This window comes from Chelonia mydas, chromosome 8, assembly GCF_015237465.2.
Source record: "Chelonia mydas isolate rCheMyd1 chromosome 8, rCheMyd1.pri.v2, whole genome shotgun sequence".
Taxonomy (NCBI): Eukaryota; Metazoa; Chordata; order Testudines; family Cheloniidae; genus Chelonia; species Chelonia mydas.
The window spans coordinates 40217232-40241582 of NC_057854.1; the positions used below are offsets into that span (position 1 = coordinate 40217232).

At 47.6% G+C, this 24351-nt stretch overlaps 2 protein-coding genes and 1 long non-coding RNA gene across 3 annotated transcripts in view; 2 read left to right on the forward strand and 1 right to left on the reverse strand.

The window, feature by feature from the left end:
- Positions 1 to 10629, forward strand: part of LOC102943840 (regulator of G protein signaling 5) — a 71524-nt gene extending 60895 nt beyond the window's left edge. The window contains exon 5 of the mRNA XM_027818682.3: positions 1344 to 10629. Within this exon, the coding sequence (XP_027674483.1) occupies positions 1344 to 1505 (162 nt within the window). The 3' untranslated portion in view covers positions 1506 to 10629. The remainder of the gene's footprint in view (positions 1 to 1343) is intronic.
- A 6861-nt stretch (positions 10630 to 17490) lies between these two features.
- On the forward strand, positions 17491 to 22831 carry LOC122466840. Its single transcript, XR_006292722.1, has 3 exons — positions 17491 to 17565; positions 21819 to 21919; positions 22606 to 22831. It is a non-coding gene; the product is annotated as an uncharacterized LOC122466840 (long non-coding RNA).
- Positions 20827 to 24189, reverse strand: RGS4 (regulator of G protein signaling 4). Its single transcript, XM_007056305.2, is given in 5 exon segments — positions 20827 to 21145; positions 21718 to 21888; positions 23124 to 23185; positions 24093 to 24147; positions 24150 to 24189. Coding segments are annotated over 5 exon segments (597 nt in total). The 5' UTR covers positions 24187 to 24189; the 3' UTR covers positions 20827 to 20873.
- Positions 24190 to 24351: the final 162 nt, after the last annotated feature.

The following is a 24351-nucleotide window of genomic DNA, read 5'->3' on the forward strand; positions in this document are numbered from 1 at the left end:
ACTTGCCTAAGATCAGCAGGTCTAGAACTAGAACCAAAGTATCCTGAGTCATAGGCCAGTGCACTATCAACCCAGCCACACTCTCGGCCTCTACGCAGCTTACCAGCTTTAACTCTGCCTGCAGCAACTCCATACAATGATGGTAGAACTGGGCTGAAGGCATTTTAGTGTCTGAGCTCCCATATTAGATAATGATTTTTAATGTAAGTTTTGTCTGGGAATTTCCTTAGCTTTGAAAAATTATTTACAATTGCATACACAGACTTTAAAAGAGAACCCCAAATGAGAATGCAGCATTGGCAAGGAGATGATAATATTCAGCATTGACATTAAACCATTTTTCTGTAGTTGAACTTCTAAGGGCAGATTCCGCAGAGCGCCAAACCAACACAGAGAAGTCAGAGCACGCTAGCCAGTTACACAGGGAGTACAGCTGCTTTGTATCACCAGAGTAGGGCAAAGCAGCTGAAGTGCACTGCTGAATGTGCCCCCTAACTTGCAGGTTTAGAGAGCTGTGTCAGTGCGATGGTGTTCTGTGCAGGGGGAGATGGGGAGAGCCCTGCCCTAGTGTTTCTGTGCTGTAGGGCTCCCCTGTGCTCTTGCCTTTCCAGCACAGGTGCCCAAGCTAGCATTCTTGGAACACTTTAAGTGTCCAGTGTCCATGGGTCCAGTTTCCCTCAGACCACTGGGTCATTGCAGAGAATAGGATTGTTAAATGCAAATTAGCTGTAGAGGCAGAGTGGTGACTGATAAAGTTATCTCTAATAGCACAATAGCTCCACTTGTAAGAGTTGCCTTTGTCTAATCATAATCATAAGGATGTTGTATATAATTATTATTAACTTAATCTGATCTCAACGAGATTTCTCCAGATGCAGCCTGTGCATAAGATTTCAATCAATTTATCAATATGGAAAGTTTAACATGTCTGTATTATTTCATTATTAACAACATTCTGGACAAAGAAAAGACCAACAAAATGGTAAATTTCATCAAGGACCCAGTTTATATTAATTTTAAATCATAAACTAATGAAAGGGTTTTCGTGTGAATTCCCAGAACATTCCTTCACTCCCAGAGAGTCGGTGCTGTAATTCTGGGGAGGGTATATGCTATTTTTCACATAGAACTAAGAGGTTGAATCCCTTCTTTAGATATAGAACAAAGCTCCACCTGAACTATGGAGTCAGGACTAGCGTCTCCCAGCACCCAATGAACCTGGCTTTGATCACTTACCTCGTTGTTTGCACATCTGTATCTGGATAGCTCAGTATGGTTCCCACTCCCTTGCTTAGGGCACTGAGTCCTTCTCCTGTTCACTTCCTATTGTGTCCCTATCACAGGTGAACATAGACCACTGCACCAAAGCTGTGACCATGAAGAACTTGGTGGAGCCATCGGTGAGCAGCTTCAATGAGGCTCAGAAGCGGATCTTTGCCCTGATGGAGAAGGACTCCCTGCCCAGATTTGTGCGGTCAGAGTTTTATCAAGAGTTAATCAAGTAGCAATGTAGCAAGCCTGTGCAATGCATTCCTTGCTAGGCAGTCACTGTGAGCCATGCTATTGCCTCTTTCCAAACCCCAGCTTTAGTCTGTAGCTGCTTTGCCTTAAAGATACCAAACTGAGAAAGCACTCAACTGCACTGCTAAACTCCTTCCACATTGTTTTGGACTCTCTCCTATGTGCCAAGTGTCTCCTCTTCTACAGTCTCTTTCCCTGCTCCCTTCCCAAGATCCCTGTTATGAAAAAGCCCTAGTGATTTTACCCATTGGTCTTAGACTGCATTACTGAGAGTCATCTCAGCAGCCAGTTGACAACAAGCTTGTCCAGAGTACCTCCATGGAGATGCAGAGGAGGCTTGCAGGAGCCTTGGCACTCATCTGTTACACAGAGCTGTGGCCTGTAGATCTTATCGGTCCTAGGTCTTGTCCACGCTACAGAGTTTTGTCAACAAAAGTTATGCCGCCATAGAGCAATCACTTTAATTAAACTGCTATTGCATGTCCAGACTATGCTCCTTGTGTTGGCAGAGCGCATCCACACTACCGGCTCTTCCATCGACACACAGAGCAGTGCACTGTGGGTAGCTATTCCACTGTGTAACTGGCCGCAGGGTGCTTTGGGTTGAGTTTGCAATGCCTCGTGGGGCAGGTACAGCATTACATGATGCAAGTTTCTCATTCAATGGACATCCCACTAGATTGCCAGCTGCTTTTCAACTAAAGTGTGTGTGTGGGGGGGGGGGGGGGGAAGAGCGTGTGACAGTGTGTGTGTGTGTGTATATGAGAGAGTGTGCGTGGGGGGAGTGTGTGTGTTGGGGGAGAGTGAGTGTGTCACTGTGCTGTCTTTGTAAGTCCAAACAATCCTGAGGTGGAGGGGAGAATGCCCCCCCACACACAACAGGCCCCTCCTTCCTTCCTGGCTCTGCACAGCACAGCAGTCTCTCCCCTATCACCCTTGCTCTGTCTGTCACTGTGTTCCTAGTTCCAGGGAGAGCAGGACTCCACGTTAAGCCTCCTGTGTTTCCCTCCACGTTCTCCCATATAGTCAGAGAATCATACAATATCAGGGTTGGAAGGGACCTTAGGAGGTCATCTAGCCCAACCCCCTGCTCAAAGCAGGACCAATCCCCAACTAAATCATCCCAGCCAGGGCTTTGTCAAGCCTGATCTTAAAAATATCTAAGGAAGGAGATTCCACCACCTCCCTAGGTAATGCATTCCAGTGTTTCACCACCCTCCTAGTGAAAAAGTTTTTCCTAATATCCAACCTAAACCTCCCCCACTGCAACTTGAGACCATTACTCCTCGTTCTGTCATCAGCTCCCACTGAGAACAGTCTAGATCCATCCTCTTTGGAACCCCCTTTCAGGTACTTGAAAGCAGCTATCAAATCCCCCCTCATTCTTCTCTTCCGCAGACTAAACAATCCCAGTTTCCTCAGCCTCTCCTCATAACTCATGTGTTCCAGTCCCCTAATCATTTTTGTTGCCCTCCGCTGGACTCTTTCCAATTTTTCCACATCCTTCTTGTAGTGTGGGGCCCAAAACTGGACACAGTACTCCAGATGAGGCCTCACCAATGTCGAATAGAGGGGAACGATCACGTCCCTCGATCTGCTGGCAATGCCCCTACATATACATCCCAAAATGCCATTGGCCTTGGCAACAAGGGCACACTGTTGACTCATATCCAGCTTCTCGTCCACTGTAACCCCTAGGTCCTTTTCTGCAGAACTGCTGCCAAGTCATTCGGTCCCTACTCTGTAGCGGTGTATGGGATTCTTCTGTCCTAAGTGCAGGACTCTGTACTTGTCCTTGTTGAACCTCATCAGATTTCTTTTGGCCCAATCCTCTCATTTGTCTAGGGCTTTCTGTATCCTATCCCTACCCTCCAGCGTATCTACCTCTCCTCCCAGTTTAGTGTCATCTGCAAACTTGCTGAGAGTGCAATCCACACCATCCTCCAGATCATTTATGAAGATATTGAACAAAACCGGCCTCAGGACCGACCCTTGGAGCACTCCACTTGATACCGGCTGCCAACTAGAGATGGAGCCATTGATCACTACCTGTTGAGCCCGACAATCTAGCCAACTTTCTATCCACCTTATAGTCCATTCATCCAGCCCATACTTCTTTAACTTGCTGGCAAGAATACTGTGGGAGACTATATCAAAAGCTTTGCTAAAGTCAAGGAACAACACGTCCACCGCTTTCCCCTCATCCACAGAGCCAGTTATCTTGTCATAGAAGGCAATTAGATTAGTCAGGCATGACTTGCCCTTGGTGAATCCATGCTGACTGTTCCTGATCACTTTCCTCTCCTCTAAGTGCTTCAGAATTGATTCCTTGAGGACCTGCTCCATGATTTTTCCAGGGACTGAGGTGAGGCTGACTGGCCTGTAGTTCCCAGGATCCTCCTTCTTCCCTTTTTTAAAGATGGGCACTACATTAGCCTTTTTCCAGTTGTCCGGGACTTCCCCGGATCGCCATGAGTTTTCAAAGATAATGGTCAATGGCTCTGCAATCACATCCACCAACTCCTTTAACACTCTTGGATGCAACGCATCTGGCCCCATGGACTTGTGCTCTTCCAGCTTTTCTAAATAGTCCTGAACCACTTCTTTCTCCACAGAGGGCTGGTCACCTGCTCCCCATGCTGTGCTGCCCAGTGTAGTAGTCTGGGAGCTGACCTTGTTCGTGAAGACATAGGCAAAAAAAGCATTGAGTACATTAGCTTTTTCCACATCCTCTGTCACTAAGTTGCCTCCCTCATTCAGTAAGGGGCCCACACTTTCCTTGACTTTCTTCTTGTTGCTAACATACCTGAAGAAACCCTTCTTGTTATTCTTAACATCTCTTGCTAGCTGCAACTCCAGGTGTGATTTGGCCTTCCTGATTTCACTCCTGCATGCCTGAGCAATATTTTTATACTCTTCCCTGGTCATTTGTCCAATCTTCCACTTCTTGTAAGCTTCATTTTTGTGTTTAAGATCAGCAAGGATTTCACTGTTAAGCCAAGCTGGTCACCTGCCATATTTACTATTCTTTCTACACATCGGGATGGTTTGTCCCTGTAACCTCAATAAGGATTCTTTAAAATACAGCCAGCTCTCCTGGACTCCTTTCCCCCTCATGTTATTCTCCCAGGGGATCCTGCCCATCAGTTCCCGGAGGGAGTCAGAGTCTGCTTTTCGGAAGTCCAGGGTCCGTATTCTGCTGTTCTCCTTTCTTCCCTGTGTCAGGATCTTGAACTCGACCATCTCATGGTCACTGCCTCCCAGGTTCCCATCCCATCCCATTGGTCTCATCAGCTCACAGACCAATGATCCACCCCTCCCCTGTACTCCAGGCAGGGCAGCGTGTTGCTCTCCATGCTGAGTAATGTCAAAGTTTCCCAGAGCTTTGAAAAGCGAGGGGTGCATGCCTGCAGGGCAGCGGAGTTCAAAACAGTGAGCAGAGCAGTCACCGCAGGCATTGTGGGAGACTGGGGGAGGCCAGTTACATCGACATAACGAACAGCAGTGTTGCTTTGTCGCTTTAACTTTACCGCAAAATGCTGTCTGCCTCTCATTGAGGTGGTTTTATTTTGTTGGCAAAACAGGAGAGTTTTGCCACAAAAAGTAGCACTGTAGTGTGTACACCTCCAGTGTTTTGTTGATAAAAGCTGTCTTTTGCAGACAAAACTGTAAACTGTAGACAAGACCCTAGTGTCCAATGCTCTAGCTGGATCTGAGCAGCCTTGATTCAGATAAACTCAGATGAGAATCAGAGAAGCATCCATACTTCAATGTTTATCCAAAACAACTACATGACTGAGCTGCTAGACCCTGTGTCCTCACCCATCCCTACTCGCACATCAGGTTACACTGATGTGATATCCTTGCCGTGACCAGCTGGATGAATTGAACATGTTAAATACTAATGGCACGGAAAGGTTTTAAAATACTCCTGCCTCTTCCCGCCACAACACAAGACCTTGAAGTGACTGTGCTCTAAGCGCTAGGACTCTGTGCTGTTGTGACAATCTTTGCAGGAGGAGGTGTTTGACAGCGAGTCCCACTGAGTGAAAGCCACCTCAGTTCTTCTGAAGCATTTGCTCTCTGGGGGCCCTGACACTGAGTCTGAGACCAGCTAGTGACAGGATTGACTCTAATTGCACTTTGTGTCCACACAGAACATGGTGGCTACATGGTTAGTAACCATAGACATGGCAGCATCAGTGTCTTGCCCCTGGCCACGACAGAGACTGCCTCGTGGTTGCCTTCCTGGATCCTGTGGGACACTGTTATTTGCAATGTAGATCCTCCACACCCACATCAAACTGTGTCCACATGACTGGTTTGGCCTGCCCTCTCTCCTCCCTGCTTTCCAAGCGGGAGCACGGCCCACTTGCTGCTCGTTCAGCACTGTGGGGTTTTCCCAGCATGCACTGATCCAATCACAGCCAGGCAGCATGGAAGGCACAGGCACACATGGGTGTCACAAGGTTGCTTTTGAAAACAGCTGCTGTGTGGACACAGGAAGGTCGGATGAGAATCACAAACTGGTAACAATGATGGTTCTATTCATGCCATACCCAGGTACAGGGTGTAACTGGAGCTCCCAGACTGTGCTCTTCAGCTAGTAACACACTTCCCATTGCCAGTGTGCTGCAGGAGGCTATTGTGAGTGATAGGCCCTTCAACACACCACCTCTGCTGGAACAAACAGTGCTCCTTTTGAGCTGGAGACAGGGAGAAGAATAAAACAAAAATATCCAAAACACTGGGACTGCTGCCTAGCAACCCAGAGCTCTGCCTGCATTAGATTTAGTGAGCTTGTCATTTCCAGAGCCATATACAACCCCACAATGCCTGTGCACAGCCTTACTCAATGCTCCCCAGGTGTTTTGAGGTGTGTTTGACTCGTCAGTGTGGGTGTCCTGCTGGTGAAAGCCTGTCCCAGTTATTCTCTCAAGAGCAGCATGCCAAAGTGAGAGTTCTGCACCAACCCAAAAGAGAAAGTTCATTAGAGGAGGTAAAACTTGTTGAAAGAACAGTTTGGGTCAGTTGCTGAAAACAGCCCTGAAGAAAAGCCATCAGTGGAAATAGGAGAAATAAAACCCTGGCGTCTTGAACAGATGGCAAATGGTGCTGAGCTTTGTGCAGTTCATTTCCCTCTGTCCAGGCTCCTCATTCTGTTTAGATGGGGCATACATATTTGTATTGCTGACACAATTGGCCAGCTTGTGTCCAAGCAGGATGGCAGGGCCGGTGGGGCTTCTGGATGGTGACAGACTTGTTTCATTTTGAAAAATATTACAGCTCACAGACATTAGTCTTTGCCCTTGGTTCCAGCCCAGCTCAGCAGCCACCAGAAGTTGTGACCATCTGCAGACTTGGGGGGCGGGGGGTGGCCTGTGTGAAATAAAGCTGGGGTCTCAACCCAGTTCAAACTAAGTGTCCATCAGAAGCGTGATTGGCAGTAACTGCTGGTGAAAAGGCCAGGGACTGACTGGAACTTGACATGAATGTCTTTTCTCCTCCAGGGGGGTTTCCTCGGTCCCAGTTGGCAGGTGCCAGGGTAGGAAGCCTGCAATGCCACTGCTTGTAATAAGACTGCCTGTGGCTAAATACAGGACATCAGTCTCCACAGTTGACGATCCAGAATTTTTATTTTTTAAAATCAGTTACAAAACTCTCCGCAGGCTGTTAAAATGGGCCACCCACGCTCAGAATCCAGAGCTGGCAATCCAGAGCATGGGAGACTGTGTGCAACATGCAATAAAATAAACGATGGGTCTGCAAACCTTTTATACACTTACAAAAACTATCAAAAAACCACCATACCCAAATATTTACACCTTGTTTCCATGGTGACAGAATAAAAATACATGGCTAGCTGGGCTGAACAGTCCAGGAAACAAACTCTGTGGTAATGCATTTATTTTTCTTTCTCTCAAGCAAATGGCCTGGGAAAGTTAGAGGCCTCATGACAGGGCCGCTGCCTGGTATTCTCATTCCCTTCCCCTGTGTGAAGATGTAACACAGGGGTGGGCAAATTATGGCCCTTGGGCCAGATACGGCCCACAAGCCGTTTTAAGCTGGCCCATGAGCCACACCACATGGCTCGGCCCCACTCTGGCGCTCCGGCCAGGGCGCTGGGTTGGGGCTGCACCATGTGGCTCAGCCCTGCTCTGGCCGGGGTGCTGGGTTGGGGACCCTGTGCTCCTGTGCTCCGGCTGAGGCGCTGGGTCGGGGGCTGCAAAACGTGGCTCTCGGAAGCTGTGGCATGGCCCCACTCTGGCTCCTACATGCTCCAATGAGAGCTGCAGGGGCGGTGCCTCCGGATGGGGCAGGGTGCAGAACCGCCTAGCCGTGCCTCTGTGTAGGAGCCAGAGAGGGGACATGCCACTGCTTCCAGGAGCCACTTGAGGTAAGCGCCACTCTCCAATATCTTCGATCCCAGACCAGATCACCCTCCTGCACCCTAAACCCATGGTCCCCAACCCCACCCCAGAGCCAGCACCCTCTCCCGCACCCCAACCCCAATTTTGTGAGTATTCATGGCCCGCCATACAATTTGTATTGCCCAATGTGACCCTCGGGCTAAAAAGTTTAACCACCCCTGATGTAACTCCTCTGTCAGTCAGTCTGCAACGTGATACAGTGGCAATATCACAATGGGCCCAACCCATTGCAAAAGGACCTCACACATCTTTCACCTCCCCTTTGAGACAGTAAAAGATTAGAGCAGAAAATACCCCGCAACAGCAGCCTTTTTCTGTCTGGCTTTGAAGGGAAATAGGTTAGGAACAGAACTGGGGCTAAGACCAAAACGGGTTCAGCAGTTACAATATAGGAGAGCCATACCATCGCTGGCCACATTCACTCCTGGTGTAACTCTACTGATTTTAGTGCAGGTATCTCAGAGAATGAGCTTGGTTCAGTATGTCTCTGCATAACACAGATGGCCATACAGTGCACACAGAAATGCAGGCTCAAAGGGGCTCCCAGCAGAAAGACTCCCGCCTGTCATTTACTTGTTTAAGATGTTGCTGGAAAGACTGAAATGCCTCACAGATACATCAGGAATTCAAATTTGTAATCGCAAGTTAACCAAACAAATCTTGTCTTAATTGGCAATATATTTAATCCACTTCTCTCTCTTTCTCCAGTAAGACCTGCCCTATGGACTGCCACCAATGGGTGACTTCTTGTTAGTTTAAGGTATCTGCACGTTTCCAGTTCTCTAGTTAAAAAGTCATTCTCCAGTAGGTATCTGGTTTGGCTCGTCCTTTGAGTGGTTGCTTAAAATGCACAGTTCTCCATACACATATATGCACACACATACACACTTGATCACACACATACACACAGTTTTTCAGTCAGTTTCTGCTAGGTGTCCAAATTTGTTCATGCAAATTTTACATGCTCAGCTGCTTGTTTGCCTAGTTATCAGATGTATGCCTGCAAAACAGGTACTTCAGGGCTAACTAGCCAATCTGATCACATAAACACGCATGGGCAGCCATTCCACACCCAAAATTTAAGGGCATCTTTTGAAAATGTTATCCTAAAAGCCTACTCTTGTAGCTATCTGATTTGGATTCCAACACATGTAATCTTTGTTCCCTGAATCCTGTGCAGGGTAATTTACACAGGAGAACAAGTTGGGGTGGGTTGGGTATTTATGGTGAAGTCAGGACTGTGCCTTGCACTCATTAAAAGGAAAGGGGGATGCCATAGGTATCAAATGTGCCATAGGAACCATGGGCATAAGATGTACATTGACTATTTCCTGACAGTTGAAGCTGTAAAAAGTGCTGTGGCTTATTTTGGTAACCACTGGTGAGTACATCCTAACCCGTGCTCTTCTACCAGATACTCAAACTTCTCAGATCTTCCCCAGTCAACCAGATCTCTCATAGTAAATTCCTTAGAAAATTCCTCTTTGTCTCATGAAAGCACAGTGCAGTCATGCCCATAAAAACCAGATATTGGCTGTATTAGGACAGCACAGCTATGTGCTGGGTGGCCCTGTGCTGAGATGTGGTTTGTAGCCTAAAAACTGCTTTAGTTTGTCATGTGCTATCACAACAACCTCTGGTGGCACCTGGGCAGCAAGACACCTTGGGCCTGGGTTTGAGTTCTTTTGAAAGTGTAGTCTATCAGAAGCCCCTCCTGGCCTCCACTCCTGCGACAGAAAGGATAAACCTCGTCTCCTAGATACTTAATTTTGAACTAGGTCCAATTTAGCCTAGTTCTCCATTAGCTACAGAAGGGCCTGTGCAATGTGACCTCAGAAGCATTTGGGATTTCTAAAAGCTGTGTTTGTGTAGACTGTTCACTTTGTTTATTCACTCTGGCATTCAGACAGCATGAAAAGTGACAAATGACACCACCTGATGAGGAAGCGGATAATTCTGAAACCCAAGCAACATCTGCTATGGGACCAATATCATCTATAATGTGTCTGTTATCAAGTATTTTATATATTCTCTGTTACTCTTACTTTTATTATGTTACACATGTATCAGCATGATATATACAACATTATATATTTGTATTCTTATATACACATTATATATATATATTAATCATGTTAACTTCACTTGAGTCCTTAGTGAGTCAGTGAATCAAAACATACCATTTAAATGCATGTTAGCTAACAACAAGATTGTTCACTTTTCACACTTGCCCATTGCCTCTCACAGCCATGAGCACTGAATAGAAGTAGAATGGTTTCAGGTATTTTATTGAGCTAAAACTCAGCCTTTCACTGGTATCTTCCTATCTGGTACAGAACCTGGAGAATCTTCAGGACCATAATCTCTTTAAATCTGCCCTTTGTGCACTGAACAGGTTAACATCATGTAATGTCAAACCAAACCACATCCCACTACAAGAGGTGAACATCTGTATGGGTCAGCTCCCATGATAAAGCCTGTCTTGTAGGGTGCTGAGTGGCTCCCCCAAGGGGCTCTTATCCATCCACACCCATGGCCTCAGGACAGGATGGTACAGGGTGTGTCCCCCCACAGAGGCATTGCCATGTCAGGGCAGTGCAGGCTAGGTCAACTGGGTCTGTTCTGTAACATGCATGTAACCTTCAATATAACCAGAATATAAACATTTTATCACTGACATGGCTCTGTGGCTTGTTTATTTACTTCATCTCTTTATGATCAAGGTCAAGTATCAGGCTTAGCTTCAGCAATGCATTTCCAGGACTTGGCTTTTATTAGAAAGGCAAATGAAAGCAGGCACAGAGCAAAATGAAGCCCCAGGCCTCTGCTACAACAGAGAGAGAGAGATTTCCTGGGGATTAAAAAATGAACCAGCAACCACTGGAGATTGGCCTGCCCCGGATTGCTGGTGTGAGCCCCTTCAGCCCCAGCACACTTCAACTGGTAACCATAGAGCACCACTTGGTAACCAAAGACTGGGACCAACCCTTCCCATTGTGATGTGTTTGGTTACAGAGACCCCCTTGGGACTGTCACCTGATGTGCTAGAATTACATCTGAGCCCGTTTTCCCTGATGGCGTGGGACTCCAGAACCCTGTCTTGTTGAGCCAGACATGCTAGCCTGCTGCAACACAGACCCAGGTCTGAACCACGCCCCCAAAGCTGCAGACTTTAACTGAAAACTACTCAGCAGGTTAACTGAAAACCACTCCAGCACCCAGACATCCACTTCCCAGTGGGATCCAAACCCCAAATAAATCCATTTTGTTCTGTATGAAGCTTATACAGGGTAAACTCATGAAATGTCAGCCCTCTATAACACTGATAGAGAGATATGTGCAGCTGTTCACTCCCCCAGGTATTAATCACTTACTCTGGGTTTACTAATAAACAAAAGAGATTTTATTAAGTATAAAAAGTAGGATTTAAGTGGTTTCAAGTAATAACAGACAGAACAAAGTAAGTTACCAAGCAAAATAAAACAAAACACTCAAGTCTAAGCCTAATACATTAAGAAACTGAATACAGGTAAATCTCACCCTCAGATACTCCAATAAGCTTCTTTCACAGATTAGACTCCTTCTTAGTCTGGGTCCAATCCTTTCCCCTGGTACAGCCCTTGTTAGTTCCAGCTCAGGTGGTAACTAGGGGATTTCTCAGGATTGGCAGTCCCCTTTGTTCTGTTCCACCCCTTTTTATAGCTTTGGCACAAGGTGGGAATCTTTTGTCTCTCTGCGTCCCCACCCCTCCTTCTAAATGGGAAAGCATCAGGTTTAAGATGGATTCCAGTTCAGGTGACATGATCACATGTCACTGTAAGACCTCCTTCTTCATTACCTAGGAGCTAGAAAACAGGTACACAGGAAGGCTCGCAGGTAAACAAACCCATTCACAGTCCATTGGTTCTGAAGCACCCTTAATGGCTTCCACTTAACATGTTTATATCAGTAACACAAGCATATATCTTATTCTCCTAACTCCACACATAGAAATAACACATGCAAACAAATAGGATGAACACACACAGTAGATCATAAGCTTTGTAATGATACTTTACAAGAGACCTTTTGCATGAAGCATATTCCAGTTACATCATATTCACACTTATAAATATATTTCCATAAAACATATGGAGTGCAACGTCATACCCATACTGTGCATTTGGCTGTCCCAGCCTGTAGTATGACAGCCCCCCTGCATCACTTCTCTGGCAGAGAAGTGCCACTCCTCTCCTCTGCCCCAAATCAGGTCAAAGTGAAAATTAAAAATTGTTTTTTTGTTTTTCCTAAGGAGCCAGAAAACTCATTATTAGCCCAGCTCTGGTGCCCAGCCCTTTGACACAAATCACTGCACATGGAGTGAGGGGGTTATTCAGGTGAAAGGATAGAATTGGCACTTTCACAGGGTTTTTAGCAAGTAATGAGGCAAAAATCCCCCAAGTCCCTTTTCACAGCAATTCAGAGTTTGCTGACACCTGGCTCTTGAATGAATGCCAGCTGGGGGTGGGGGGAACTGAAACCAAAGGAAAGACCCAGCTGAGGAGCGAAGGTGAGGCATGCATGGCAGCTCTGCTAGTTGCAGTATATCGTGGGGTTCAGTCTCTAGTCTGCTGTGAATATGGAATGTTTCAGCGGAGGGCAGCATGACACAGAACGCAGCTGAGACAGATTCTCTCCAGCACCCTGGGACCCTGATAGCGCAACAGCCATTCAGGAGCCAAGACAAGACATGGCAGCTCCAAGCAGTAATGCCCTGACACAGAAGGGGCAGTCCAGATACAAGAGGGACATTGTCCCTGCTGCTAAGTGCTCTAGCCTACAGAGGATCCACTGCTGCCAGGAAGAGCCCTGTTGCAGGGCATGAGGAGGCTGTTCCTTAAGGCCAGAGAAAGCAAGTGGTATTTCAGCTCCAGGAGACCTCCCAAGGCATGCTGACAGCTAGGGGCAGAGCCAGGGCAATAATATATGGACACAAAGCATCTGTGTAAGGGTGCCCATGGCACACCGAGTAGACCCTGCATCCAAAGGTGCTGTGCCAGCTCTTTGGCCTACCCTGGGCAAAGCTGGGTGCTGGTGTGCTTGGATCTTGCCCACTTGTCCTGGTGGGGAGCTGATTTTTAAGTGTCTGGAGGAGAGCAGGCTCCCAGGTGAGATGCCTGGTTAGGGATTGCCAAACTAGGAGCAGGGCCCACCTAGCATGGCACTTCAAGACAGCATGTTAATGCCCATGTCCCAGGAGGTCACAGAGCTCTGCCTGGTCAATGCTATGATCAGTGAGCAGCACACACTGTGCTGTCATTGCCCAGAGGTCCTGGGTCAGGGACATGTCTGGCTGGATGGATATCCCTGGCATGTCATGCTCCCTAGCACAAATGCTGAGAAATGAGAGAGGGAGAGTCTGGGAGGCAACAACACTGTGGAGCCCCTGTGACATACCAGGGTACAATCCAGACCAATGAGTAGCTGTGTCACCCCTGCCCTGTAACCTGGGCTGCCCTTTACAATGTCTTGCTGCAGTAGGCTCCATCCTGGATTGCTCATAAACAGCTTCAGCATGTAAGTCACTCCCAGCCATGTCTGTGTGTGCTGCTGCCAGCCAGCCACACCTTGGCTCCTACCAGCCTTGGTTATGCTGCAAGGTGACCCCAACACAGCCCCAGTCCTGGATCTTTCCCCAGAAATATATGTCCTGTACTGCCCAGCCCTCTCCTGCACAGTACATATATACTGAGTCCATTATTCCTTTAAGGGAATAATATACACATAATTTGTTACCCCAAATGGAGTTACCCAGACCCTTCAACTTGAACACTCTGGATTAGATAAAACAGTAAAACCAGTTTATTAACTACAAAGAGAGAGATTTTAAGTGAGTACAAATTATGAGGTATAAAAGTCAGAAATCATTACAAGAAAAATAGAGGTAAAATGCTTACTGGTGCCTAACAACCTATATTAGATTCAAAACAAAAGTTCTTTCACCACATGCTTTCAGCAGTTTTACTCTTTAGGTCAGTTCCCCTCCCCCAGAGTCCAACGGCTGCTTCCTTTGCCTCTTTAGTTGTGAATGTGATGGGCAGGGAGGGGAGGTGCGTTGGGATCTCTGCCTCTTCTTTCTATACTCCTGTATCCACTTTGAGAAGCATTTCCAGCCAGAGCAAGGTGACAGGCAGTCTGTGTGGAAGGAAACTCCATGCTGTTTCTTCACTAAGATGTAAATTTTTGCCTTGCCCCCTTTCCCGACAAAGAGTACCACTTGTTAGGTAACTGTCCATCAGCCTTGTTTACACATGGTTCAGGCATCAGCTTCCCCTTTGTCTCTGAGGAACTGGTTTGGCCACTCCCCAGACTTCTCTGGAAATATACTTTTAGTCATGATTTCATCTTGTGTTTATAATTTCTCATATAATGCTGCAATTTGCATTTTTAAATAATACCTCACAAGGGCATATCTTGTATAAGCATTATTACAAAGTGCATAGGGTGTGAACATAGGGTTATATTCTGTCACAGCCCCCAGCCCACCAGAGCACAGGAAGGGAAGCTGATGGCTCAGGCACACTGAACAGGTCTCTGATTCCACTGCAAGACCACTTATGGAATGGGGGAGGGAGATCTGGTCAGGATGGGGCTGTGCAGACAGAGGCAGCATGTTCTTGAAGAGAAGATATAAGCACCCAAGTCACTCCTTCAGGAAAGGCTGGCAGCTTCACTGTGAGACACCTGTCGGGCAGCTTGACCAGACCCAGCTGCTGTCATAAACACCAAACACTACCTGGCAGATCAGAGTGCCCCAAGTGAGGGGTAGCTTGGAACAATGGACCCAGTCATCAGCTCTGCAGGGAGTTCTGCAGTTCAGGGGGAGTTGGTGCTGGTCATCTACAGCCAGTTTCTAACCCCTTTCCACTGTTCATCCCAGTAGGGAACCCAGGAATTGGAGCTGGGTGAAGTGGGTATTTGCACTCAGGGATGTTCATCTGATGCTGTTTGTCTCTGCAGCCCCATGAGCTGCAGTGGCATGCTATAAATTACATAAAACACTAGAGTGAAGGACTTTCAGCTTGCAAGGGAAACACTAAAAGGTCATCCCAGGCACCAGCTCCTGCATCCTGCTGATCACATGAATGGGACATGGGATAAGTGTGCTGCAGTGAGAGCAGCGCAGTGAAGCACAGATACCTGAGCTCACACTAACAAATGGGAATGCACCTGTTTTGGAACATCACCCAGATCAGCATCAACCACTTCATGCTGCCAGCATGCCGTGGGGTGGGGGTGGGCTGAGTTCCACACACTGGCCTATGTTGGCAAGGACCAGCAGAAAAGTAGAGGGGTCTCTGGAAGATCACGGTGTAGGACAGTGGAGCCCAGGGATGGACTGGCCCATGGGATGCTGGAAAATCACCAGACACAAGTCCATGGGGCCGGACGAGTTGCATCCGAGAGTGCTAAAGGAATTGGCAGCTGTGATTGCAGAGCCATTGGCCATTATCTTTGAAAACTCGTGGCGAATGGGGGAAGTCCCAGATGACTGGAAAAAGGATAATGTGGTGCCCATCTTTAAAAAAGGGAAGAAGGAGGATCCTGGGAACTACAGGCCAGTCAGTCTCACCTCAGTCCCCAGAAAAATCATGGAGCAGGTCCTCAAAGAATCAATCCTGAAGCACTTACATGAGAGGAAAGTGATCAGGAATAGTCAGCATGGATTCACCAAGGGAAGGTCATGCCTGACTAATCTAATCGCCTTCTATGATGAGATTACTGGTTCTGTGGATGAAGGGAAAGCAGTGGATGTATTGTTTCTTGACTTTAGCAAAGCTTTTGACATGGTCTCCCACAGTATTCTTGTCAGCAAGTTAAAGAAGTATGGGCTGGATGAATGCACTATAAGGTGGGTAGAAAGCTGGCTAGATTGTTGGGCTCAATGGGTAGTGATCAATGGCTCCATGTCTAGTTGGCAGCCGGTATCAAGTGGAGTGCCCCAGGGGTCGGTCCTGGGGCCGGTTTTGTTCAATATCTTCATAAATGATCTGGAGGATGGTGTGGATTGCACTCTCAGCAAATTTGCGGATGATACTAAACTAGGAGGAGTGGTAGATATGCTGGAGGGTAGGGATAGGATACAGAGGGACCTAGACAAATTGGAGGATTGGGCCAAAAGAAATCTGATGAGGTTCAATAAGGATAAGTGCAGGGTCCTGCACTTAGGACGGAAGAACCCAATGCACCGCTATAGACTAGGGACCGAATGGCTAGGCAGCAGTTCTGCGGAAAAGGACCTAGGGGTTACAGTGGACGAGAAGCTGGATATGAGTCAGCAGTGTGCCCTTGTTGCCAAGAAGGCCAATGGCATTTTGGGATGTATAAGTAGGGGCATAGCGAGCAGATCAAGGGACGTGATCGTTCCCCTCTATTCAACATTGGTGAGGCCTCATCTGGAGTACTGTGTCCAGTTTTGGGCCCCACACTACAAGAAGGATGTGGATAAATTGGAGAGAGTCCAGCGAAGGGCAACAAAAATGATTAGGGGACTGGAACACATGACTTATGAGGAGAGGTTGAGGGAACTGGGATTGTTTAGTCTGCAGAAGAGAAGAATGAGGGGGGATTTGATAGCTGCTTTCAACTACCTGAGAGGTGGTTCCAGAGAGGATGGTTCTAGACTATTCTCAGTGGTAGAAGAGGACAGGACAAGGAGTAATGGTCTCAAGTTGCAGTGGGGGAGGTTTAGGTTGGATATTAGGAAAAACTTTTTCACTAGGAGGGTGGTGAAACACTGGAATGCGTTACCTAGGGAGGTGGTAGAATCTCCTTCCTTAGACGTTTTTAAGGTCAGGCTTGACAAAGCCCTGGCTGGGATGATTTAATTGGGGATTGGTCCTGCTTTGAGCAGGGGGTTGGACTAGATGACCTCCTGAGGTCCCTTCCAACCCTGATATTCTATGATTCTATGATTCAGACAAAGCAATAATCCTCTGCCTGGAGGGTAAATAAACTGCCTTCACCTTGCAGCCAGGCTAGTGATGGCTTGGGTCTATCTGACAAACTTGAACACTTTGGGTCAGAAATATCATGAGGCCCGTGGAAACCAAAATGTGGCCAATTATTCTGAATTCTTGAACACCTGCTCCAGGATGCCTTTGCATCTCCCTGCCCCAAGTCCAGTTTGAGATGCTGGGTATTTATGCTTCACAGTCTCCTGATGGGTCATCACAGAAATCACAGCTGGTTCACACAATTTAGAATGAAAGACTTTTTGGCTGAAAACCCTCCAGGAAAATACACTATTTCCCATTCCTGCTTTGTCCCATTTCAGATATCCCTGCCATCCAGTCAGGGAACAAACCGAGCTGCATTTCCCCCTCAGTAACTGCAGGGGTCTGTGAAGGAGCAGAGAAACTGCTGCCTGACACAGCAGGGGTTAAAGAAAACCTGTGGGTTCAGCTAGCCCCACCCTGTTATACCTGCAGCCAATGCCAGGCCTGGAGTGGGGAGAAAAGAAGGGAGCCTGGCTCAGTTAGGGGCTGACTGGTGAAGAGGCAGGAGCTCTCTGTTTGCCTGCTTGAAGGTATGGACTGACAACCCTACCAGCCAATGCAGCCACTGAAGGCAAGTAAGTCTTCCCCTCTCAGTGGGAGCCTGTGGGTATGCCACAACTGTGGGGTAACTGGCCCAATGGGGCCTCACCCCAAACTAAAAGGACTTTCATAGAGAGCAGCCCAGGAAAAGAGGTCCTGAACCCCCCTGTCTCCTCACAGCTGGGAAAAAGATCCATCTCCCCTGTTTAGGGGTTTGAGTGACATAGGACACTGTGCCAGGACCTGAGGGAGAAGGAGGGGTCTGGTCCCCCTACAGCCTCCTAATCAACAATCTAGCTACTAGGCTGCCTGGCCACTGAAGGCCCAATCACAGGGCCCCATATCAGATTGGGGGGGTGGGGCAGCTTCAACCATGATACCAGGGACTACTTACACACATGGAAACTTTAGGGTTTTTTGGCAATAACTTAGAAATTAGCTGACAGGAGCACTGTATCTAATTCCTATATAAAGAGAGAAAATTTTGTATGCAAACACCAATTAAAACCATATTTTAAGTTTTATATGTAAGTTTAGAACAATCAGGAGATAATACAGCAAGATATTCACAGTCCAAGCCTTGAGGTATCATAAGAATGGTCATACTGGGTCAGACCAATGGTCCAGCTAGACCAGTATCCCATCTTCCAACAGTGGCTAATGCCAGGTGCTTCAGTGGGAATAAACAGAACAGGCAATCATCAAGTGATCCATTCCCTGTCATCCACTTCCAGCTTCTGGCAGTCAGTCTATCTAGGGACATTCAGAGTATGGGGTTGCAAACCTGACCATCTTGGATAATAGCCATTGATGGACCTATCCTCCATGAAATTATCTAATTCTTTTTAGAATCCTGTTATAATTTTGGCCTTCACAACATCCCCCTGATAATGTGTTCCACAGGTTGATTGTGCGTTATGTGGAAAAAGTACTTCACTAGGTTTGTTTTAAACCTGCTGGCTATTAATTTCATTGGGTGATCCTTGGTTCTTGTGTTATGTGAAGGCATAAATAACACTTCCTTATTCACCTTCTCCACATCAGTCAGGATTTTTTTAGACCTTTGCCATATCCCCCCCAGTTGTCTCTTTCCAAGCTGAAAAGTCCCAGTCTTTTTAGTCTCTCTTCATATGGAAGCTGTTCCATATCCCTAAGCATTTTTGTTGCACTTCTCTGTATCTCTTTCAATTCCAATATATTTTTGAGATAGTCTGACCAGATCTGCACACAGTTACCATGGATTTATATGGCATTATGACATTTTCTGTCTTATTTATCCCTTTCCTAATGTTTCCTAACATTCTGTTAGCTTTTTTGACTGCTGCTACACATTGAGCAGCTGTTTTCAGAGAACTAACCACTTGAGAAAGATCATGGAGTCATTGTGGAAACAGCTAATTTAGACCCCATCATTTTGTATGTATAGTTGAGGTTTATATTTTAAAATGTGCATTACTTTGCATTTACTTTTCTATATCAGTTTTGGAGCCTTAAGACAACTTTAACCAGTAAATAAAATTCATGCAGAATATTTGCTCAATATCATTGTCCTTATAACATCACACCAGTCACCCTCAAACACCCACATACTTTTTTATTTTCATTTATATTGCCTTCTTCAAAATTATAAGCAAGCAAATATATGCAGTCTTACTTTGTATATCTTTCTCATAGATTTAATTAGATGGATTTAAAAACTGGCTAACTGATAGGTCTAAAAATGTAATTGTAAACAGGGAACCATCTTCAACCAGAGTTTGTTTTTAGTGGGGTCCTGCAAAGATCAGTTCTTGTCCTTACATTATTTTACATTTTTATTAGTGACATGGAGGAAAACATAAAATCATCACCGATAAACTTTGCAGTTTATTCACCCTGTCTTTAAGCAGAGCTCAGGCAGGGGTTAGCACCAAACCCAGTCTATGGAGCTCAGGCAGGGGTGAGAGCCAAGCACAGCCAAAAGAGCTCTGGTAGGGGGCTGGGCAACCCAGGACAGCACAGACCCCATTCAAGGGGCTCTCTCTGGGTGTTACATCCAGTGTGAGGATTTGCAGGGCTGGGAGGAGAGGATTTCACAAAACCTTTAGCAATACTTTTGGGTGGTTTGTTCCATGCAGTGGCTGCAGCATCATTCCACAGGGAAGATGGGAAGGGAAACAGGCTGGGTGGCTCCAGGGTGCAGGCTGTCTCAGGGGCCTGAAGTAAACCTGCAGCAGCAGAGGAAGAGTTGACCGTCACAATCCTCTCAGAGGCATGGCAGCGGGTGGGTTGGTTAGACTGAAAATGTGTAACCTGGCAGTTGCCGTATAAAATAAACTTGGAACTGTTCCTGAATTGACTTGCTAATGGTGTAACATCTCCCCATGCCCAGCTGTAAGCAGGTGTGAGTGGACCCTGGTCGTCGGGAAGGATTGAACTGGGGCTTAGTGCATGAGCCTCTACCACAGACTTATTTAACTCTCTCTCTAAGTGGTCTCTGTGCCACTAGATGGGACACAACACCACACCCAGAAGGTGCGTTTGTTAAACAGGCACTGGAGAAACCCTGGATAATCTGGAGACTCTGCAAATAATGTGAGATCATAAACCAAGGTTCAGCAATGATACATATTTCCACACACGCTGCCTCAGAAAGGAGCACTGCCAGGGTACAAGCAAACCATAACCTACATGGTCCTACAGACCACACAATGGCACAGCATGGGCATTGTGCCATGGTTTTCCTGTGTCCAACAGACCTTCCCCTGGGCTGGCTCCTGCCTGCCTGGGTAAGTCAGGGAGATACAGTGTTTCTTGTCTCTCCCTGTGCTTACCCTAGAGGTGACACAGGGACCCCCAGCCATGAGCCTCACGTTGCAGGCATCTAAACATGTAGGGAGTTGGCAACTGCAGGAGAGAGCAGATACACACTCACACAAGGACATGTACTCTAGTCCAGGGAGTGTTTGTCCCCTCAGCCCCCATTGCTGGGTATACAGGTCACACCCACACAGGCCTAAGGCCTTGGTAATAAAGCACTGCTGAACAGGGCCTGCACATGAGTGCTTTGGGAGCCACATGGAAAGAACACAATGCACACTTGATGCTTTAACCCTTAACGTTGCCATTGACTTTAAGTGTCAGGAAACCTGTCTCCAGGGGCTCATGCACTGATGGTGGCTGAGTAGATGACGCGTTTTGATGCTCAAACTAGTGGTGGCTGGAATTACCGGTGCTGAATTAGATAGTGGGTACAGGTGAGGACCGCAGGCAGCTCTTGGCAACAATGTTTCATGCCAAGGAGTGCTTTGCTGGCATGCATCCCCAGAGAGTCCCAGGAGACCTGCCAGCTCCCTACTCAGAGCTAAGCACCCTGAGGGACCAGAGGGGAGGAGCAGGCTAAGGCGGGAGATGTAGCTCTTTTGTGGCTCTCAGTCGCACAAGTAGTTGTAGATGGGATGACCAAGTTGAGGTAGAAGTGAGATTTGAGGAAGTGGCAGTAAGAATCCTTCTCCATGAGGATGAAGATTTTTCTCTGAGCCTCATTGAAGCACAACAGGGTGGGCCTGAGAACATTGTGGCTGGTCACTTCCCATGTGCGGGCAGGCAGGGAGGGAGAGATTAGCATAGGCTGGTCTGGATGCAGCCAGGCAAGGAATGGAGAGCCAGGGTTTGCTCCAGATATTTTCCCAGCTAGTCTGTTAAATGCACCTAGAAAGGGTTGGCTCTCACTGCAGAATCCACCCAGTCAGAACTCAGTGGAAGTAAAGGGGGGCTGCTTGGACCGCAGTGGGATCTCCGGCTACAAATGGGATTATTTGCATGAGTGGATCCCCAAGTCTGGGGTCGGGAAGGGTATTTTCCCTTCTTTGGGACACTGAGGGGCAGGGTGGCATGTCCCTGGGATAGATTCTTTCAGGTGCTTGGAATGTGCATGGGGAACCTCTGTTTGTCTGGTCCTTTTCTCCTTGTTTTGATATTTGGAGTGCATAAGGTGGGGACTGAGCCCCTCTGAGAAGAGCTCATTTAAAGCAGTGAAAGTGCCATAGTTCAGCTGCACTTTTGACTGGCATTTTGTCCACACAGCAAAGCCCCTCCCCCACCTCTCTGAAGAGCCAGGGCCAAATTCTCAGGAGAAGTGCTGTTGTAGGGCCAGCTGCCCACTCTGCTTAGCCCTGAGGCTGAGGGCTCTCTAGAGGGTGCTCCACCTACTTCTCTAGTAGCCTGCAAAGAGATGAACTCATCATAAATCATCCTGGCCTTGGGGCTAAGCTTGGCTGGCAATTTGTTTTTCTTGTACTCCTCGCAGCTCACCCAGAACTCAATATTCTCCTCACTGTACTCAGACTTGAGGAAAGCCCGGAAAGCAGCCAGCCCACCTGCAGATGGGGTGAAAGCAATAGGAAGCAGGTGAGTCCCCTTGGCTGCTAGCTTCTCTTAGCTGTGTTAGGGTGATCCCAAGTAGCCAATGGGCTGCTGCCCAGAAATCCACAGACAGCAGCTCCTCACTGCAGAGGCTGCGTGTTTGGCTTGGCCTTCCTCATGGGATTTCCAGAGCTGGTAAATGGCTGGCACAGGGAGGCCTCAAGGGGCAGGCAAATAGCATGGCCCCTCAGGCACCAACTCCCAAGCAGTGACCTTTCCTGGGGCAGCCAACAGGAGCACACAGATAGACCCTGTCCCAGCCGATCCCAGGCAGGCCATTAATGCACAGTGTGTGATTCCAGGCCTGGGAACCTCTCTGGCCTGGTGGCACAGAGCCCAGGGGCTGCAGCGCAGGGTGAGAGGGGCTTGTACTTGAGCAGCTGGAGATATGTCCATCACTGCCTGACCTTCCTGTCACCCATGACAAGCTTTACCCTGAGAACAAACTTCAAGAAGGCCTGGAGCTGCACATGTCCTGGCTGCATGCCCACAATAGGCCAACAGGGGTGAGTTCTGTGGAACTGGTCCCAGGAAAACAACGAGAGCTGAGCGCTGGGACAAGCTTGTGAGGCCAGGAAACAAGATTGGCCAAATTCACTCTGGTTTAACGCAGCTGACTTCAGTGGAATTGCATCAGGGATGACTTTGGCCCAACATTTGCCTTCTTTCAGGGTGAATAGGACAGAAATGTGAGGCGTGCTGGGGTCAGCAGCAGAGCTGACACTGACCACAGTCTGGGACCAAGGCAGAGCCACTACCTCCATGTTTTGGGAAATTGTGGGTCCCTTGAGTTCCCCACACAGCCTGAGGATGAGATTTCATCTGTTCCCAACTTCCTTAGAGCATGTGCTGCTTTACCAATAAGGGATAGTTCAGTGCGAATGCCATGGTCTGTTCTCATAGCCACCAACAGGTCTTGAGTCTGCCTTCTGCCAAGACTACATACAGTGGAACCTGTCTCCACTCCAGCTCCACTGCCCTCTGTGCCTGTGACCTTCCCCAATGGCAGTGTCTGGCAGGAGCTAGCTGGACATGTGTTGCTGGAGGAAGTGAGTGGAAGCACTGAACTCTGAGCCTGGAGTTGTACCATGTGGCACAAGCCTAGGATCACTCATCATACCAAATAGTCAACAGTACAGAATATGTTCTCTCTCCAGATCCCTCCAGCACAGTGGCCCCATCTACTTACTGTTATGATGTAACAGGTTCTCCAAACAGTCAACCCATTTCTGGACTTCCTTGTGGCTAACTCTAGGAGGGGACAAAGGGATAGATGGAGTGTGGAGTTGACCTAGGACTTTTGCTTAGCCCTCCAGTACATCACCACCAGGACTTCTGTCCCTAAATGCACTGACCCATTCCACATCACTGGGATGAACACCCCTCCTGTGGCTATCACTGATCTTCTGAGTTCAGGTAGAGATCTATGGAGAGTCTTGTTCACATGCACAACACAGCACACACCACCAGAAGGGGCTGGGGAAATTTCCCCAGGGATGGTCCGTATGGACTTGGGTAGAGTTTGGGGTTGTTTGCCTCTCTCAGGAGCACTGAGTAGAGATTGGCCTTTAGGTTCAAGTCAGTGAATCCAAATGGGTGATTTCCTGAGACTGTAGGGGGTACTGTTAATTTGGCTAAAGGCACAAAGAACGTAGAATTGACACACCACAATAGGCCAATGGTCCAAGAGCCCTGCATGCTGCATCCTTTGTCCTGGGATGTACCATAACCTCCTTGCCCTGCATGCTGCCTCCTCTGTATCGGGACATATGTGCTACCCCCCTCTGCCCTGAGATGAATCATATCCACCTAGCCCTGTGTGTTGCCTGATGCATCCTGGGACTAGTGTTGCCAATTTTGGTTGGATGTATTCCTGGAGATGTAATCACATGACATAATCTTTAATTAAAGATTAATCTTTAATTTCTGGAGACTCCTGGCCAATCTTGGAGGGTTGGCAACCCTACCTAGGATGTACCATCTCCATCTAGCCTTTGTGCTGCCTCCTTCAGTTCTGGGACATACCATAACCATCCAGCCCTGTGTTCTGCCTGCTACTGTCCTGCTGTGGCACCACCAGGAATGCTAGTGAACTACTGTAATGAAGGAGCAAACTCTCCCTTCCAGCATCAGGCCCTGCCTCTGGCTTTTCTCTTACCTCTGGGCTGGAGCCATTTTCTCCTTCTTGCTGTGGGAAGAGCTGTACTCGCAGAATCAGGCTTCTGCAGTAAGAAATCCAGATGATGCTTCATATCTTTTGCACTGGAAGAAACAAACCAAGAAACCATTGATATAGGCTATTATTATTAAGAGCCAAAAGGCAGGGTCTTCATGCAAAATCCAACAGCTTATGGGCAAGGTTCTGTGGCCTGTAATGTGCAGGCGGTCAGACTATTTGATCATGATGGTCCCCTTCT